Genomic DNA, 15,868 nt, shown 5'->3' on the forward strand with positions numbered 1-15,868 from the left:
TGTTACTGTCGATTTCCCCTTTTATGGCTGTTAGTATTTGCCTTAGGTATTGAGGTGCTCCTATGTTGGGTGCATAAATATTTACAATTGTTATATCTTCCTCTTGGATTGATCCCTTGATCATTATGTAGTGTCCTTCTTTGTCTCTTGTAACATTCTTTACTTTAAAGTCTATTTTATCTGATATGAGTATAGCTACTCCAGCTTTCTTTTGATTTCCATTTGCATGGAATATCTTTTTCCATCCCCTCACTTTCAGTCTGTATGCGTCCCTAGGTCTAAAGTGGGTCTCTTGTAGACAGCATATATATGGGTCTTGTTTTTCTATCCATTTAGCCAGTCTATGTCATTTGGTTGGAGCATTTAATCCATTTACATTTAAGGTAATTATCGATATGTATGTTCCTATGACCATTTTCTTAATTGTGTTGGGTTTGTTTTTGTAGGTCCTTTTCTTCTCTTGTGTTTTCCACTTAGAGAAGTTCCTTTAGCATTTGTTGTAGAGCTGGTTTGGTGGTGCTGAATTCTCTTAGCTTTTGCTTGTTTGTAAAGCTTTTGATTTCTCCATCGAATCTGAATGAGATCCTTGCCGGGTAGAGTAATCTTGGTTGTAGGTTCTTCCCTTTCATCACTTTAAGTATATCATGCCACTCCCTTCTGGCTTGTAGAGTTTCTGCTGAGAAATCCGCTGTTAACCTTATGGGAGTTCCCTTGCATGTTATTTGTCATTTTTCCCTTGCTGCTTTCAATAATTTTTCTTTGTCTCTAATTTTTGCCAATTTGATTACTATGTGTCTCGGCGTGTTTCTCCTTGGGTTTATCCTGTATGGGACTCGCTGTGCTTCCTGGACTTGGGTGGCTATTTCTTTTCCCGTGTTAGGGAAGTTTTTGACTATAATCTCTTCAAGTATTTTCTCTGGTCCTTTCTCTCCCTCTTCTCCTTCTTGGACCCCTATAATGCGAAGGTTGTTGCGTTTAATGTTGTCCCAGAGGTCTCTTAGGCTGTCTTCATTTCTTTTCATTTTTTTTCTTTATTCTGTTCTGCAGCAGTGAATTCCACCATTCTGTCTTCCAGGTCACTTATCCGTTCTTCTGCCTCAGTCATTCTGCTATTGATTCCTTCTAGTGTAGTTTTCATTTCAGTTATTGTATTGTTCATCTCTGTTTGTTTGTTCTTTTATTTTTTAATTAATTATTTATTTATTTTTATGGCTGTGTTGGGTCTTCGTTTTTTTTTTTTAAAAGATTTCTTTTTTTTTTTTAATTAATTAATTAATTTATTTATGGCTGTGTTGGGTCTTCATTTCTGTGTGAGGGCTTTCTCTAGCTGCAGCAAGTGGGGGCCACTCCTCATCGCGGTGCGCGGGCCTCTCATTATCACGGCCTCTCCTGTTGCGGAGCACAGGCTCCAGACGCGCAGGCTCAGTAATTGTGGCTCACGGGCCTAGTTGCTCCGCGGGATGTGGGATCTTCCCAGACCAGGGCTCGAACCCGTGTCCCCTGCAGTGGCAGGCAGATTCTCAACCACTGTGCCACCAGGGAAGCCCTGTTTGTTTGTTCTTTAATTCTTCTAGGTCTTTGTTAAACATTTCTTGCATCTTCTCGATCTTTGCCTCCATTCTTTTTCCGAAGTCCTGGATCATCTTCACTATCATTATTCTAAATTCTTTTTCTGGAAGGTTGCCTATCTCCACTTCATTTAGTTGTTTTTCTGGGGTTTTATCTTGTTCCTTCATCTGGTATATAGCCCTCTGCCTTTTCATCTTGTCTATCTTTCTGTGAATGTGGTTTTTGTTCCACAGGCTGCAGGACTGTAGTTCTTCTTGCTTCTGCTGTCTGCCCTCTGGTGGATGAGGCTATCTAAGAGGTTTGATGGGAGGGACTGGTGGTGGGTAGAGCTGACTGTTGCTGTGGTGGTCAGATCTCAGTAAAACTTTAATCCACTTGACTGTTGATGGGTGGGGCTGGGTTCCCTCCCTGTTGGTTGTTTGGCCTGAGGCAACCCAACACTGGAGCCTACCTGGGCTCTTTGGTGGGGCTAATGACAGACTCTGGGAGGGCTCACGCCAAGGATTACATCCCAGAACTTCTGCTGCCAGTGTCCTTGTCCCCACAGTGAAACAGAGCCACCCCCTGCCTCTGCAGGAGACCTGCCAACACTAGCAGATTGGTCTGGTTCAGTCTCCCATGGGGTCACTGCTCCTTCTCCTGGGCCCCAATGTGCACATTACTTTGTGTGTACCCTCCAAGAGTGGAGTCTGTGTTTCCCCCAGTCCTGTCGAAGTCCTGCAATCAATTCCCACTAGGCTTCAAAGTCTGATTCTCTAGGAATTCCTCCTCCCGTTGCCGGAACCCCAGGTTGGGAAGCCTGACGTGGGGCTCAGAACCTTCACTCCAGTGGGTGGACTTCTGTGGTATAAGTGTTCGCCAGTCTGTGAGTCACCCACCCACCAGTTATGGGATTTGATTTTACTGTGATTGCACTCCTCCCACCATCTCACTGTGGCTTCTCCTTTGTCTTTGGATGTGGGGTATCTTTTTTGGTGAGTTCCAGTGTCTTCCTGTCGATGATTGCCCAGCTGCTAGTTGTGATTCTGGTGTTCTCGCAAGAGGAGTGAGAACACGTCCTTCTACTCTGCCATCTTGGGTCCTTCTACTCTGCCATCTTGGTTCCTCCTCTCCCGTCCCTATTCTTTGTCTCTGTTTTTTCTTTTTTCTTTTGCCCTACCCAGGTACGTGGGGAGTTTCTTGCCTTTTGGGAGGTCTGACGTCTTCTGCCAGCATTCAGTAGGTGTTCTGTAGGAGTTGTTCCACATGTAGATGTATTTCTGATGTATTTGTGGCGAGAAAGGTGATCTCCACATCTTACTCTTCCGCCATCTTGAAGCTCCTCCAGAGGTAAAATTTTCAATCTTGTCATTTTAATTTGTTTTCCTTTTATATGTATCACAACGTTGGTTTTAATTTTTACTCACAGTTGCCTACATTTGTCACCCCCATATTTTAGATCCTGATTTTTCTTTACTCATACTATTACAGTTTCTCTTCCTTTTTCAATCTCTTTCTACAGTCTTGGACATCACCTTTTATATAACACCGCTGGATTTATATAATTCCAGTACTCCTTTACCCAAGTCACTCCCCAACTCAAAAACCTTCACTGGATCCCCATTGCCTACTGAATTAAATCCAGAACCTTTATCCTTACACCTAAGACATATTCCATGTTTCTTACCTTTTCTTCCAAAAGATGATCCTATATGTACCTCCAACAAGAATGGGGCTTCCCCATGGACCTCACATAAAGAGTGTACTTCCTGCTTCCATGTCCTTACACGTGCCGTTCCCTCTGCCCAGAATGCCCTCCTCTCCCTCTCTGCCTGAGGAATCCTACCTTCCTTGGAAACAAGCTCACATGTCATCTTCTCCGCATGCCCTAAACAAATGCAGACAAGAAGAAAGGTCATGCTTACCGGCACTTTCATTTTAAATTCATCTCGATAGTACTTAATGCCAATGTCAGTGAATGTCCTCTGGATAAAGCAAGATGGACGAAGAATGAATATGAGCTGCAAGTTTCCTGGAAATGCTACCTGGAAGGATCATAAAAAGTGTCAGGGCAAATGTCAAATCCATTGGTCTCCTCTTGCCCAAGATTACAGATGACAAAGTTAAAGTGGACACCATGGATGCCAAGAATTAGAATATATTTCACAGGATTTCACAGCTGAAAGAGCTCTTACTGGTCACATAATCTAAACCCCTCCTTAAAAACAAAACCAAACCAAACAAAAAAATTTTCTGATTAAAAAAACAATTTATACTCTTTATAGAAAAGTTGAGAAATTAATAAAAGTATACATTAGAATAAGAAAACCACCCATGATTTCATAACCATTCTTAATATTTCAATTTAATTATTTCTAGGCTATTTTCTCTGCTTAAATATCTAGCATAGTTAAACTCAACCTGTAGAAATATTTTGCAACCTGCCTTTTAATTTAATATTATACCATGAGCTTTTATTCCTGTTATTAAAAATTCTTTGGAAATATTTTTATGGGTGTACAATTTATTTAACCAATCCCTTATTACTATTGATTTAGGCTCCTCCATATTTTTACTATTATAAATAACACTAAAATGAAATCTTTATCCACATTTTAGAGCATAGCTTCCTAGAAAAATTACTGAGTGAAAGATTTAGTATTTTAAGGGTTCTTAATGCATCTTATTGCTAAATTGCTTTAGGAAGCACTGTTCTCATCTTGAGGTAAGATTCTGAGAAATGAGATAACAAATTCATGTAACAACGTAGTGTCAAAATTGGGAATCCAAGTCTCCCATCACTCATGGCTTTCCATTCTTCCAGTGGTTCTCAAGAACAACCTGCTGCAGTGCTTGTTAAAAAATAATCTGGTCTTGGGACTTCCCTGGTGGCACAGTGGTTAAGAATCCGCCTGCCAATGCAGGGGACACAGGTTTGAGCCCTGGTCCGGGAAGATCCCACATGCCGCGGAGCAACTAAGCCCATGAGCCACAACTAATGAGCCTGCGCTCTAGAGTCCACGAGCCACAACTACTGAAGCCTGCGCACCTAGAGCCCATGCTCTGCAACAAGAGAAGACACCGTAATGAGAAGCCCGTACACCACAACGAAGAGTAGCCCTCACTCGCCACAACTAGAAAAAGCCCGCGTGTAGCAACAAAGACCCAATGCAGCCAAAAATAAATAAATAAATAAACTTATTTTTAAAATAATAATAATCTGGTCTTTACCCTGAAATATTCTGATTCATTAGGACTGGGATAGAGTCCAGATATCTGTATTTTTAACAAGCACCTGAAGAGATTCTGACTGGTAGTCAGGTTTTCAGATCCCTGCACTACAGGATCTTTTACATATAAAGGTGATCAATGTAATTCTTGGACATATTAGTCTCAAGTATTAGATGATTCAAGTATTGTCTATGAATCCTGGGAAACCAGAACTCTCTGGAGGCCAGAACTCTGGAATGGTCATGGGTACTGTCTAAATCCTCAGGGCATCAACCATCGTTGTAGTTATCCCTCAAATAAATACGGTAGGGAATTCCCTGGTAGCGCAGTGGTTAAGAATCTGCCTGCCATTGCAGGGGACATGGGTTTGAGCCCTGCTCCAGGAAGATCCCACATGCCACAGAGCAACTAAGCCCATGCGCCACGACTACTGAGCCCGTGTGCCACAACTACTGAAGCCCATGTGCCTAGAGCCCGTGCTCTGCAACAGGAGAAGCCACCGCAATGAGAAGCCTGCGCACCACAATGAAGAGTAGCCCCCGCTCACTGCAACTAGAGAAAGCCCGCACGCAGCTACGAAGACCCAGCACAGCCGAAAACAAATAAACTAATAAAATAAATTAAAAAAAAAAAAAACTAAACCAAAGGGACGAAACAATCCATGCACAAAGAGAAGGGAGTCTTCCATTCCCTCATCTTTGAAATGCAAGTTCCTAAACAGAAGATCCTTGTGTTTTGTGATGTCTGGACAGGACAAATGAGCTGAGACACTATTTGTGTATCTGGATGAGGCTCCAAAGTGATCTGAGAGAGACTCTGTATGTGTCCATCTCCCTATGTGTGACTGCTTCTGTAAGTAGGCATAACTGAGGCTTCAAACATCCCTCTTCCATCCCAGCCTCTACATTACCATCCTACCATATTCCATCATCTTCAGCCAGTCCCAACTGCCCCAGGGAGGCATGCTTTGGTGGAAATGTTGGTGTGACTGGCCCTGAGGTACCTTTGCCTGCTCATGTGGCTGAGTTCCCTGGTCTGAAGTCCCTACGGAGAAAGGATGCATGTACTTGCTGGAAGGCAACAAATAGGGGTAAAAATCAGACTAATAAGATGGAAAAGGAAGCCTATCCAAGGTTCTGCAATTTAATGCCAAAAGCAAGCACCTATCGTATCACTTTGTTTAGCTTTGCCAGTGTCTGTCTAATTCGTGAAAAAATAATTTGAAAACTAAAATGAAGACTGCCTTAAGTTAGGTGATCCCCAAAGCAAACCCTAAGATGAGAATTTGGGTCTAAAGAGTTTCCTGAGGAGGTGATCCCGGGAAAAAGAGTTAGGGAATATGGGGGCGCTGGTGAGACAGTGATGGCTAGAGAGCCAGTGTATCAGTGAGGGGGGACTGCTGTGGGCAGAAAGGGCCGGGACCCTCCAAAATTCTGTGCAGAACGTACCACAGAACTGTCCCACTGAGGGGTGCAGAAGCTGGGGTATTTATCCACCAACGCCCGTAACTCAGTAGTTGCAGGTCACTGCTGGAGCATTAACTTCCCAGCATTCCCTACCTGCTCCTCTCCAGTGACCGGAGAGGTCAATAAGGTAAAGAGACTCAGGAAGCCTTTGACATGCTCAGGAATCATCTGTAAGTGACCTTCAGGTGGCAGAGGGGATATGGACATGACACAACAGCCTCTGCTACAAAGACCTTCCCCAAATTTGGCATAAAATGACTTCCACTTCCCCATGACTTTGATGTGAAATAGTTGAATAGACAATTTAAATGACCTTTATAATAAGAGCACAAAAACAAATATTTACAGCTATTCGTGTCAAGGATGCTTTTACGGAGCTCCACTTGTCCCTTCGTCTGTCGATAACAATGACGAATCCGATGCTGGCAGCCTCCACACTGCAAAAAAGGGTGTGGTCAGTATCAGACACAGTGGAACACATGGGTTCTGTGGGGCTCTCTCAGCAGAACAATTCCACTGTCTCCGTGTCACTCCAGGCTCACTGTGTAAACACCCTGCACAGCAGGAGGGGATAACCGGGTCTGACTTCCCTGACAAAGGAACCAGCTTCCTCTCCTCATCTGAGCCTGGCAGCCTTCACAAAACAGAAATATTTCATGTCTCAAACCCTCTCAAGGGCTCTGTTTCTCACTGGTAAATGTATGAAACACCCAACGAGCACAATGACTCACGTCAGTCGGGCACCACATGTCGCAGTGTAGGCAGAGGACCTCGAGGTTGAGCTCTGCCATCTTTCCACTCCCAAGACTGACATTCAAGGAGCTATCAACATCTTTCCCTAGGAGTCAGTCCCAGAGGTGTTCAGAAATAACACATGTCAACGGGGAAAACAACTAACTCCCTTCCAGTGCCTGGTCACAAATGGCCAGAAAACCATAGGCACAAGAAGACATCAACTTCATTAAAAACCAAAAAAAAGCTGTTTGGTCCCCTCTGAAGTCCCCACAAAATTCTCAAAAATTTTTTTAAAACTAAAGCCCTAAAAGGGAAAACATTTTTCTTCTCTGTCTTTGGGAGAAACTATGGGAAGAAAGAGCAAGGGCTTTGGAACCTGGTTCATATCCTACTGCTGCCACTTACTTGCACTGAGACTTGGGGTCATCACCTCACCTCTCTAACTCTGTTCCCTAATCTGTAAGATGAGAACAGTACCACCAATAAGGAAGTGGTTAAGAGCACTAATTCTGAAGCCAGACTGCCTAGGTTTGAAACATGAATTTTTATATAAATATGAACTTATACATTGTGTATTTCTGGGGAAGGGAAGTTACTTAACCTCTATAGTTTCTTAGACTCCTCATTTGTAAAGTAAGAACAATAACAGTACCTAGCGAGTTGATGTGAGTACTGTAGAGTTGATGTGAGGATTAAATGAGTACGTACAGATGTATAAGATGCTCAGAATAATGCCTGACACTTGATAACACTGTATAAGTACTACTATTATGATGATTTCTTATGTGCTTGTCATGAAGATTAAAAGAGATCAAGGTCACAAAAAGTAGCTGGCCTACAGCAAACCTTCAGTAACTCTCTAATATTGGGTAAAAGGTGAGCTTTACCCTAGAAAGTATATGTATGCAAATAAGGCAGAAGATCTAAGCAAATTCTGCAAGATAACATAAATAGCTGATCTGAAGTAAGCATTATTGGGCCAACCCATTATCACAGTTCCACATTGACCCAGGTTCTCTCACTAGAAACATTTTCTAGGCCAGGCCACAGTACAAGGAAGTGTGGTCCTACTGGTTGGAAGAGGCAGGGATCAGAGATTAAAGATACAACTGTGGCCGGAATTTGAGGGGCATAGCTGTCAAGAGGGGAAGCCTCAGAGAGGAAACCCCAGAAGTTTTCATGGAAATTCCCCTTTAATGCTTAGCCAACTCCTGGGCCCTATGATTTTAGGTGAGACTTCAGGAGTCTGGCAGAGAATAGCAACTGCACATGTCAGAACTGATGAGAAATTATGAAGCTTGCATAGTTCTGGGGAGAGACAATTGGTATTTGGGCCCAGCCAGAATAGGCAGACTTTGATGAACACCCTGGGCATTCAGGTGAAACTCTATAAAGGCCATACTCTAGGATAAATGAAACATCATAGGAGTTTCCACAGGACTAGGGCTACACTCCAGGAGTAAGGACAAAACAGGAATAAACTTGCCCAAAGAAAAACTAAAACCAGGCCTCAAAAGATCAAGGTGAGTCACCAGTATTTTAACTGACAGTGCATATATGCATATAACCGAATTGCTTTGCTGTACACCAGAAACTAACACAACATTGTAAGTCAACTCTACTTCAATTAAAAGTTTTTTAAAGATGCATTATTTCAACAGAGAACTATAATCCATAATAAAGAATCAAATGAACCTTCTAGAATTACAAAACATCAATGTCTGAAATTAAGAACTCATTCAATTTGCTTAATAGCAGATTGAACACAGCAGAAGACAAGATAAGTGAAACAAGACAGATCAATTAAAAATATTCAAACTGAAACACAGGGGGAAAATGGAAAGAAAAGAATGTAAAGGAGATGTGGGACATGAACAGAAGTCCCAGAAGGAGAGGAGAGTGTATGTTATAGAAACAATACTTGAAAAAATAAGAAATTTCCATATTTGATCAAAGACATCATCTCACAGATTCAAGCAGTTCTTCCAATACCAAGCAGGATAAATGTAAAGAAAAGCTCACCTAGACATATCAGAGCCAAGTAGCTGAAAATTAAAGATAAGGAGAAAGTTCTTAAAAGCAACCGGTGAAAAAAGACACATTACCTTCAGAGTAACATTAAAAATAATCACTGATTTTCAAACTATGGAAGCCACAATCCAATGATATATGTTCAGAGTATTTTTTATTTATTTATTTATTTTTGGCTGTGTTGGGTCTTCGTTGCTGCACGCGGACTTTCTCTAGTTGCAGAGAGCAGGGGCTACTCTTTGTTGCGGTGCGCGGGCTTCTCATCGTGGTGGCTTCTCTTGTTGTGGAGCATAGGCTCTAGGCATGCGGGCGTCAGTAGCTGCAGCACGCAGGCTCAGTAGTTGTGGCTCGCGGTCTCTAGAGCAGAGGCTCAGTAGTCATGGCACACGGGCTTAGTTGCTCCACTGCACGTGGGATCATCCCGGACCAGGGCTCGAACCTGTGTCCCCTGCATTGGCAGGTGGATTCTTAACCACTGTGCAACCAGGAAAGTCCCTGTTCAGGGTATTGACCTAAAAAACTATTCATTTAGAATTCTATACCCACTGAAAATCTATTTTTAAAAATGAAGGTGAAATAAGGACATTTCCAGACAACTAGAGCTGAGAGAATTTATTGCCAGTAAACATATACTTCAAAAAATATTAAAGGATGTTCTCCAGGCTGAATGAAGTTGGAAGCATGAAGGTGTAAGAAAGAAACAGCCTGAAAAGAAGGTTTAGGAAGTCTTTCATTCCTATCCAAAAAACAAACAAACAAACAAAAATACCTGGTTAAATTAAAAACTCATATTTGTCCTTAAAAACATAAGAGAACTTGAAGACAAAGAAATTTAAATGAACAAATTCCAGAGAGAGTTAAGACCTTCTACAGTGAGCAAATACTGGAGGAGGCTTTCATAAGAAGTGGCAGTAGCCTACTCTGGGAATAGGCAAATGAATGTTCCTAAAAGGAAATAATCCCACATGGTAACCTCAATCTCCAAGAAGGAATACAGGGCACTGTATACATTAAATATGTGGATAAATATTATCAACTATGCTTTTATTTCACTAAAAGACTACTGACTATTCAAAGCAAAAATAATAACAAAGTATTAAATATAATATATATGTAAAATGATATGTACTGTAACACTAGAGAAACCATTGCTCTTCTAATAGAAGAGTTAAAATGGAATACTGAAAATATTTGAATGATTCAAAGGTAGGCAGGTGCTATAGACTGAATTGTGTCCCCCTCAAATTCATATGTTAAAGCTCTATCAATGTGACTGTAACTGGGGATAGGGCCTGCAAGGAAGTGATAAAGGTTAAATAAGGTCATAAGTGTGGAATCCTAATTCAACAGGGCTGGTGCCCTTACAAGAAAAGAAAGAGACACCAGAGCTCTCTCTGCCACGTGAGAACACTGTAAGAATACAGCTGTCAGCAGTCAGAAAGAGAGCCTTACCAGAAACGGAATCAGCTAAAACCTTGATCTTTGACTTCTAGCCTCCAGAACCATAAGAAAAGAAATTTCTGTTGGTTAAGCCAGCAGTCTATGGTATTTTGTTACGGCAGCCAGAGCAGACTAATATGGCAGGAAAGGAGGAGTAAAGGAACAAGTCACAGATGGTACAAATAGCAAGATGGTAAATTTAAACACAACCAATCTCAATAATCACATTAAGTGGAAATGGTCTATATGACTCCATTAAGAAGGTAAATAGTGTCAGGGTGAAAATACTGATTACAAGAGATAGTGATTACACTTTAAACGTAAAGACAGAGATACATTAAAAGAAAGAGGATGGTAAAAGATATGCCATGCAGTCACTAATCATAAGAAAGCCAGTGTGGCTATATTAATATTACAAAAAGTAGGGTCAAAGACAGGGAGTATTGGCAGAGATAAATGATTCATAAAAATAAAGGAGTCAATAGATAGCTAGTGGGAAGCTGCAGTATAGCACAGGGAGATCAGCTCGGTGCTATGTGATGACCTAGTGGGGTGGGATGGGGAGGGTGGGAGGGAGGCTCATGAGGGAGGGAATATAGGTATACATATAGCTGATTCACTTTGTTGTACAGCACAAACTAACACAACATTGTAAAGCAATTATAATCCAATAAAGATATATATAAAAATAAATAGTTTATTAGGAAGATATAACAATCCTAAATGTGTATGTATGAAGTAATATTGATTCAAAATACATTAATAAAAATTGAAAGAACTAAAAGAAAAATAGTTAAATCCACAAAGTTAATGATTTTAACACTTCTCTCCTAATAACTGATAGAACAAACAGCCAAAAATCAGCAAGGATATAGACGACTTTGAAGAACTCAGCATCCATTCTTTTTAGAAGGACACGGGACATTCATCAAATAGTCCATTATCCTAGGCCACGAAGCAAATTTCAACAAATTTTAAAGAACTGCAATCATACAGGTTGTATTTCTGATCACCATGGAATTAAACTGGAACTCTATTATTCTGTTTTATTTTTCCATTTCCTTCCCCCCTCCCTCCCTCCATCCCTCCCTTCCTTCCTCCCTTCCTTCCTTCTTCCTTCCTTCCTTCCTCTCTCTCTTTCTTTCTTTCCAATCCTTTTCTTTTCTTTGGGTTTAACTGCCATTGTATTTTTTTAAACTTCTTAAGGTAGAAGATTGTATCATTGATTTTAAACTTTTCCTGTCTTCCATTATAAGTATTTAAAGCTATAATTCTCTCCTAAACACTGCTTTAGTTACATCATGTAAATGTTGATATATTGTTTTCATTATTGTTCAGCTAAAAGTGTTTTCTAATTTCCTTTATGATTTCTTCTTTAGTTTATGGATTATTTAGAGGCGGTTGCTTAGCTTCCAAATATTTTTTTTTTTCTAATCAACGATAATAAAATTCAGAATAGTGGTTTCCTTGGGGGAGGGAAGGGGTAGGAGTGCAGATATTGATAGAAAAGAAGCAGGAGGAAACCTTCACAGAAATATTCTATACCCTCGTCTGGGTGATTGTTACATGATGTATAGATAGGTAAATATTCATTGAGCTATACAGTTGAGATGTGTATACTTTATGTAAATTATAACTCAGCTTAAAAACCCAAGGAATTGGGCTTCCCTGGTGGCGCAGTTGTTGAGAGTCTGCCTGCCGATGCAGGGGACACGGGTTCGAGCCCTGGTCTTGGGGGGTCCCACATGCCGCAGAGCAACTGGGCCCGTGAGCCACACCTGCTGAGCCTGCGCGTCTGGAGCTTGTGCTCCGCAACAAGGGAGGCTGCGACAGTGAGAGGCCTGCGCACCGCAATGAGAAGTGGCTCCCACTCGCCGCAACTAGAGAAAGCCCTCGCGCAGAAATGAAGACCCAACATAGCCAAAAATAAATTAATTAATTAATTAATTAAAAAAAAAAAACCAAGGAATTAAATAAATTCAAGTTGTGAAAAAGGAAAAATATTATACAACTTAAAAACAACGATCCATACTTATCGAGTGCACAGTAGGTATCAGGCACTGATCAAAGGGCGTACAACAATGACCAAAACAGTTCTGTAGTACAGCAAAAACAAACCAACATTAATAACAACAATAAGTTTAGACAATAACAGCTACTTTAATCTTCAGCTCCTATCATTTATCAGGCATCTTTGTTTTTTATCTTAATCTCATGAAATAGATATTGTTGTCTCCATTTTACAGATGAGGAAACAAAGACTGATAGAAATAAAATAACTTGCCTGATATCACACTAGCAAAACTGGATTTCAAACTCAGAGCGCTCTGATATCAATGCTTACACTCTTAACCCCAACCATGGCTCCCCTTCAGTTTTTTTCTCACAACAGATGCGCTTGTACCTTGTGGCAGTTTTATTTTGTATATTTTGCTGTTACTAGTGCTTTCTATTTCTTTTCTTTTTTCTTTAAAACAAATAATTATTCAATTCAATGTTCTAAGAGAGCATCTAGGGCTCTTCAGCAAGATGGAGCTGGGAGAGGCTCAGCAATATAATATAGTATGTAAACACAGGATGTTCTTTGATCTATGAAATAAACAGCTGCCAGCATAGGTGGCTTCCCCAGCCAAACCAAGGGCAAATGTCCCTCACAACAAGGCTCTTCTCAGTTCCCTGCAGACCAAGGCCCAAGACCAGAGCATCTGGGTAAACAGGGTGGGATCTGCTGGGAATATACCTGTGTACATAAAGGACTGTGTCTCCTGACACAATTGTGTACAGGCCACAGTTGTGTACGGCCATAATTCAGAAAAAAGAGTTAATGAATCATGACAATGATTTTGAATATAGTCCCTCCCATAAGGAATACATTCTAGAAAACATGCAGTAATATCAACTACTGAGGGGTTTATTTTTCCACCCTATCTGGTTCAACAAAAGGGTCAAAACCTCAACTAAACCAAATGCACAGGAAATCGGGTTTCTAGACAACACATTTCTTTAGGGAACATTTGGCTGTTTTAATCCCTATTGTCCTTTTTAACACTAAGGTCCTGTGATAGATTAGCTGCATGAATACTATTTAATATAATCCTCACAACCAGGTTGGTGATAATATTTCCATTTTATAAATGAGGAAAATCACCCTCAAAGGTGATTAAAACATAATAATAACTTGTCCGAAGTCACACGCTATGTGCGGAGCTAAGATTCAAATCTTCTGACTCCAAGAGCAATGCTCAAGCCACAAAATCCACACTCTCTTAGTGTAGAAAATCTTTTCACACTATATTCCTTCATTTCCAGTCTTAGTAACTCCTCTGTAACAAATATAATTGAATTTTTGATGAGTCAAAATTTGAATATGACTAAGTATAAATATATGAGTGTAAGAGATTGAGGTAAATGTGCTCTGACCCCAAAATACCAGAGCAGTTTTGTGGTTGATATGGTACATGTTTTCTTAATTAAGCTCTAATATTAATATATTTTCTATGATTTGCCTTTTTCAGTAAGCTAGGTATAGAAAATATTTAATTAACTGAAATTTTACTTCATTGCCATGAGACTGAGTCAAATGTAGGGCGACCAACCATACTGGTTTGTCCAGAATACCCTCCCCAACGTGGGTGGGCATAATCCAACCCACTGAGGGCCTGAATAGAACAAAAATTTGAAGGAAGAGGGGATTCATGCTCTCTCTCGGTCTGAGTGTTGAGCTGGGACATTGATCTTCTGCCCTCAGTGCTTCTGACTCTCAGGCCTTCAGATGCAGACTGAAATCTACAAAATTGGCTCTTTGGCTTTTAGGCCTTCAAACTACACCACTGGCCTTCCTGGGTCTCCAGTCTGCAGAGGGCAGATTGTGAGACTTCTCAGCCTCCATAATTGGATAAGCCAATGCATTATAATAAATCTATACCTATATCTATATCTACATCTATATCTATATATCAGGGTTCTCTAGAGAAACAGAACCAATAAGATATATATTGATATATATCAAAAAGAGATTTATTATAAGAATTGGCTCATGCAGTTATAGAGACGAAAAAGTCCCATGATCTGCCATCTGCAAGCTAACGAACCAGAAATGCTAGTGGTGTTACTCAATCCAAGTTCAAGACCAGAGAATGGAGGAGCTGATGATGTAAAGCCTGATCTGAGTCTGAAAGCCCAAAAACCAGGAGCACTGATATCCAGGGGCAAGAAAAGATGGATGTCCAAGCTCAAGTAGAAAGAGAATTCACTCTTACTCTGCCTTTTTATTCTATTCAGGCACTCAATGGATTGAATGATGCCCACTCACATTGGGGAGGGCAATCTGCTTTACTCAGTTCATGAATTCAAATGTTAATCTCTTCCAGAAATATCTTCATAGACACATCCAGAAATAATGTTTTACCAGCTAAATGGGCATCCCTTAGCCCAGTCAGGTTGACTCATAAAATTAACCATAATATATATACATATATCTTATTGGTTCTGTTTCTCTGGAGAACTCTGATTAATACATAGGGAGAGTCAAGAAAAGAGGGGATGGGGCTTCCCCGGTGGCGCAGTGGTTGAGAATCTGCCTGCTAGTTCAGGGGACACGGGTTCGAGCCCTGGTCTGGGAAGATCCCACATGCTGTGTAGCAACTAGGCCCGTGAGCCACAACTACTGAGCCTGCGCGTCTGGAGCCTGTGCTCTGCAACAAGAGAGGTTGCGATAGTGAGAGGCCCGCACACTGCGATGAAGAGTGGCCCCCGCTTGCCACAACTAGAGAAAGCCCTCGCACAGAAACGAAGACCCAACACAGCCAAAAATAAATAATAAAAAAAATAATAAATAAAATAAAAAATGTACTGTGTGAATACAATTGTTTAAAAAAAAAAAGAAAAGAAAAGAGGGGATGGGGCTTTCCTGGTGGTGCAGTGGTTGAGAGTCCGCCTGCCAATGCAGGGGACACGGGTTCGAGCCCTGGTCTGGGAAGATCCCACATGCCGCGGAGCGACTGGGCCCGTGAGCCACACTACTGAGCCTGCGCGTCTGGAGCTTGTGCTCCACAACAAGAGAGGCCCGCGCACCGCAATGAAGAGTGGCCCCCGCTCGCCTCAACTGGAGAAAGCCCTCCCACAGAAACAAAGACCCAAACACAGCCATAAATAAATAAATAAATAAATTTAAAAAAAAAAAATTTTTTTTTTAAAAAAAAAGAGGGGATGGAGATAAAACCATTCCCAGAAAAGAAAAGTTCACCCTAAGTGCAAAGATACTGAAAAGAGTCCTCATACCTCAGGGTACTGACTAGAGAAAGACTCAAAGAGGCAGTGTTGGAAAGACAAGCCTAATGGGAGAGAAAAGGAAATGAAAGGAGAGGTGGTAACTGTGTGGTAAACACAAAAAGAAGCAAGAGGTAAAATTTAGCATC

At 41.0% G+C, this 15,868-nt stretch overlaps 1 protein-coding gene across 1 annotated transcript in view; it reads right to left on the bottom strand.

Moving 5' to 3' along the window:
• MCF2L2 (MCF.2 cell line derived transforming sequence-like 2) overlaps window positions 1–15,868 on the bottom strand; it is a 237,771-nt gene that overhangs the window by 156,483 nt on the left and 65,420 nt on the right. Inside the window, exons 4-5 of the mRNA XM_059920599.1 lie at window positions 6,592–6,682; window positions 3,474–3,593 (exon numbers count right to left, since the gene is read on the bottom strand). Of these exons, the coding sequence (XP_059776582.1) occupies window positions 3,474–3,593; window positions 6,592–6,682 (211 nt within the window). The remainder of the gene's footprint in view (window positions 1–3,473; window positions 3,594–6,591; window positions 6,683–15,868) is intronic.

This window comes from Balaenoptera ricei, chromosome 4 (genome assembly GCF_028023285.1).
Source record: "Balaenoptera ricei isolate mBalRic1 chromosome 4, mBalRic1.hap2, whole genome shotgun sequence".
Lineage (NCBI taxonomy): Eukaryota > Metazoa > Chordata > Mammalia > Artiodactyla > Balaenopteridae > Balaenoptera > Balaenoptera ricei.